At 45.0% G+C, this 3,853-nt stretch overlaps 1 protein-coding gene across 1 annotated transcript; it reads left to right on the plus strand.

The window, feature by feature from the left end:
- The first annotated feature begins 913 nt into the window (after positions 1-913).
- On the plus strand, positions 914-3,133 carry LOC125364507 (beta-defensin 106A-like). Its single transcript, XM_048364112.1, has 2 exons — positions 914-960; positions 2,980-3,133. The coding sequence occupies exons 1-2, from the start codon at positions 914-916 to the stop codon at positions 3,131-3,133; spliced, it is 201 nt and encodes a 66-aa protein (XP_048220069.1).
- The last annotated feature ends 720 nt before the right edge of the window (positions 3,134-3,853 follow it).

A 3,853-nucleotide genomic window follows, 5' to 3' on the forward strand; every position in this document is an offset into this window, starting at 1 on the left:
GCCCACTGCTCACAAGGATCCAATGTGGTCATAGGAGAGGAATAGAAAGGAACAACGCGATGCGCCTCCGATCATACAAAATAATATATGGATGAAAATGAACTCCAGGCAATGAAAACAAGAGGGTATTTTTTATTTTTGCTGTTTTTGTTTTCTTTGCTTTTTGTTCTGTTGGTTCATTTACTTGTCTTTAGTAGGGGAAGGAGGGGGCACAAAAATGGAGGGACAAAGGGTAGGCAAATGCAGCAGTGGTTCTCACTGGACAGTACAACTTGTCAGTGGGGATGGGAAGGAAAAACCGGGAGAGAACGAGGGTAGGGGTGACATTGGCCCAAAAGCAATGCACGCTCTACCTGACTTACGTAACGGTAACCTCTTTATAATAGCAATAAAACTTTAAAAAAATGATTGACAGGAATTCTGACTCTATTGGGCCATGAGGCACTCAGCCTTCTCAGAAGGACTACAAGGTTTGTAATTACACGTAACACACACACACACACACACACACACACACACACACACACACACACACATGCTGCACCACCAGGAGCAGAGTCCAGATGGTCCCAAAATATCACAGCTAGATGTTTACTTACTGATTCAGTGTTCCTTGTAGAGTACATACATACCTAGATATGAGTCTCTACCCCTTGCTGTTCCTCATGCCCCTCTTCCTTCTTGGCCGATTTCCAGAGACAGAAAATTAAATTGTCGGCTGGCGCCCATTGAGGATTCTGGGCTTTGCGTGGCAGAGCTTGGAAACACGCTCATGTATGACAAGCCTCAGTGATCAAGATGCCCCTCACATTACAAATAAAAGATCAGTCGTCTGGAGAAAGGCATAAATGTGGGTGTCGATGGCCTCTCTCCAGGGGTATGGTGCCAACATTCCGAGCGCGCATCACTGGCCATGAAGACTTTCCTCTTCCACTTAGCTGTGCTCCTGCTTCTGGCCCCAGGGAAACGGGGGCCTTCACAACGAAGGTGATCAGGGGGGTGGCGCTCGTTGTACAGGTACTGGGCACCATCAGGGCTGGGACGCAGAGGCCCCTCTCCTCTGGTCATGGCATGGGGAGCGCTTGCTGCAGAAGGCAGTGTCCTCTGGTGAATCTCCCATCCACCCTGGTGTCGTCCACTGCAACCCAGGAAAGCTTGTCACCAGGGTGCATGGATGTAAGGATGCCAGCCCAGAAGCCCTTCGGCTCCGGGTCTCATGCTCACTAACAAAACAGGTGAACAAAGTAAAGTCAAGGGAAAAGGTAGTGGTAAAATCAAGGGGAAAATGAAAAAAATCTGCGGTATATAATATGAAGGGAATAGAGAAAGAGAGAAAGAGAGAGAGAGAGAGAGAGAGAGAGAGAGAGAGAGAGGTGGAGGATTCATGACCCAACAGACTCTGGAGAAATGGCACAATATATCTTGTCATTTTTCAATCCTATCCCATAAAGCTGAATACTATAGTAAGAACCCCACATAATGAAATGCATTTGTTATCCAGAGCCAGTGCCTTGAAGGAAATTTCTTACCTACTTGATATTTAATGATTCTCAGAGGAAAAAAATGTGCACAGCAGGCACATCTTATAAATATTTTATAGACACAGGACTTGAGGTGTGCTTGGCATCTTCTTGAAGTCCAACAGGTCAGCATAGATGAGCCAAGGCATGAGTAGCCTGGACCGGGGCCCATGCTGCCTCAGTGCAGGGAGAGGCACAGTAGGAATCAGGATTCCACCACCTGGGACACTCGTCTGTGCTCTTCTCGACGGCAAGGTATAGTCCAGATACATGCCGGGTCCCAGGAGGCTGAAGGAAGGGCTTCCCAGACACCAGGGTGGCCAGATGCACTCCACGTGCTAGTGCTGTTTCAACCCATGTGCATTGCACCGAATGTTCACATGAGCTGCTCACTTCATGTTCCTATGTGAAGAGTCTGTGTTACAATCTGGGGATCGGGAACTTCAGTATTCATGACAAATGGACTCTGCTGGCTCTGCCTGCTCTCATGAGAGGAATCAGAGGTCTTTTTTTTTTTTTTTAGAAATCAATGATACTCAGAACTTATTCAACACAAGATTATATATTGTTACATATACAAACATGAAGTCAACCTTTTTTACCTGACATATGCACACACTCAGAGTCTCTGAACAGGTGTCGCTCATGTTCCTCTAGAAGTCTGTGGGCACAGTGGCTCAGGAAGGCACAGACACTTCCTAAGATAGGTACACCAATGCCAGCTCATGCATGAACATATGACAGCGCTTAACTACGTGGCTGTAAGTTTTGCACAGATGTGAATTAGGTGTTTCACGTGTTGACATTAGATGCTCTCCTTAGCTGAAAGCAGGCTTCTCTTACAATTGCTACTGACAAAGTGCTAAATCCAGAACTGGAATTCTATCTGAAATAAGTGAGAAGTCTTAGGGAGTCAGTACCAACACCACCACCCCCTTCTTATCTGAAGTGTGTGTCTTTTCTAATACACGTTTTGATGAAATGCGGAGGAGAAATTGGTCCCGGCCTTTACTAGCAGCCTTTTCAGGATCTACTCCAGTAAACTTTTTCACACAGAAGCATGTGCACATGCGAACAAACACACACTAACACACTCACACACACACTCCCTCTTTACTCTAGCCTGACTACTTTCCTTACCTTCAGATCTTGCTCTATGTGAATCCCAGGGCAGTTCCTTACTCTAGAGGTGTATGCAGGAACACACTGGTAAATCACCCAATAGATTTGGATGAAAGGGTATTAGCAGTGATTTCCAGAGAGCTTAATAAATGTTCAAAGAGGAAGCAATTCATCTTGGTCTTTTACCTAATGCCACATAGAAAACACCCCCTGTCACTGCACCTACCGGCAGGGAGAAGAGGCTAGAACAGCTTTCAAGAAACCCTCGTAGCCGCCGTATTACCTGCTTCAGAATGAGCAGACCTCGGCTAACCCCCAACAACTCCTTCCCTTGTGTAGCCAAGAACGCCTTTTTAGATGAGAAGTGCCTTAAACTTAACGGAAGATGCGAGAATTATTGCTACAAAAACCAAGAGCTCGCAGGCCTCTGCCAGACAGGCCTGAAGTGCTGTATGACCGTGGAGCCCTGTGGGCGGGGCATCTATGAGTGACTGCAAACACTCGGCGGGACTGGAGAAGTCCAACCACTTCGCTTCTTTTCACGCTGGCACTTGCTGGTGAATAGATACTTCAATAAGAATAAATAATTTGTTCTGGCCAATGTTGAGGTGTTCTTGGTTTATTTTATTTATTTATTTTTATATTTTTTGTAATTTATTTATTAATTAAACATAAATTTTTTGACAAGGCGTTGTGCAAAAAGGGAACAGTTACATAGTAGGGCAGTGTGTACATTTCTTGTGAAATCTTACACCCTGTTATTTTATTTATTTATTTATTTACATATTTACTTATTTTGGTTGGTCATGGGGCTTAAACTCTTGGCCTGGGCACTGTGGCTGAGCTCTTAGCTCGAGGCAAGCGCTCTACCACTTGAGCTACAACATCACTTCCGGTTTTCTGGTGGTTGATTGGAGAGAAGTAACTCTGGACTTTCCTGCCTGGGCTGGATTTGAACCACAATCCTCACATCTCAGCCTCCTGAGTAGCTAGGACTACAAGCATGAGCAACTGGTGCCTGACTTGGTTTATTTTTAGAAATAATTTTGTAAGAAGGCAATTTTCATAAAGCCATCTTACATTTCTCTTAAAAAGAAAATAGCAAAGATTATTCACAGACCAGTAGCTTCATCTCAGGCAGTTGACTCAGACCAAATTACTGAGATGAAAAAGAGAGGTACAAACAGATGACAGACAGGCAGATAAGAAGG

Source organism: Perognathus longimembris, chromosome 16 (genome assembly GCF_023159225.1).
Source record: "Perognathus longimembris pacificus isolate PPM17 chromosome 16, ASM2315922v1, whole genome shotgun sequence".
Lineage (NCBI taxonomy): Eukaryota > Metazoa > Chordata > Mammalia > Rodentia > Heteromyidae > Perognathus > Perognathus longimembris.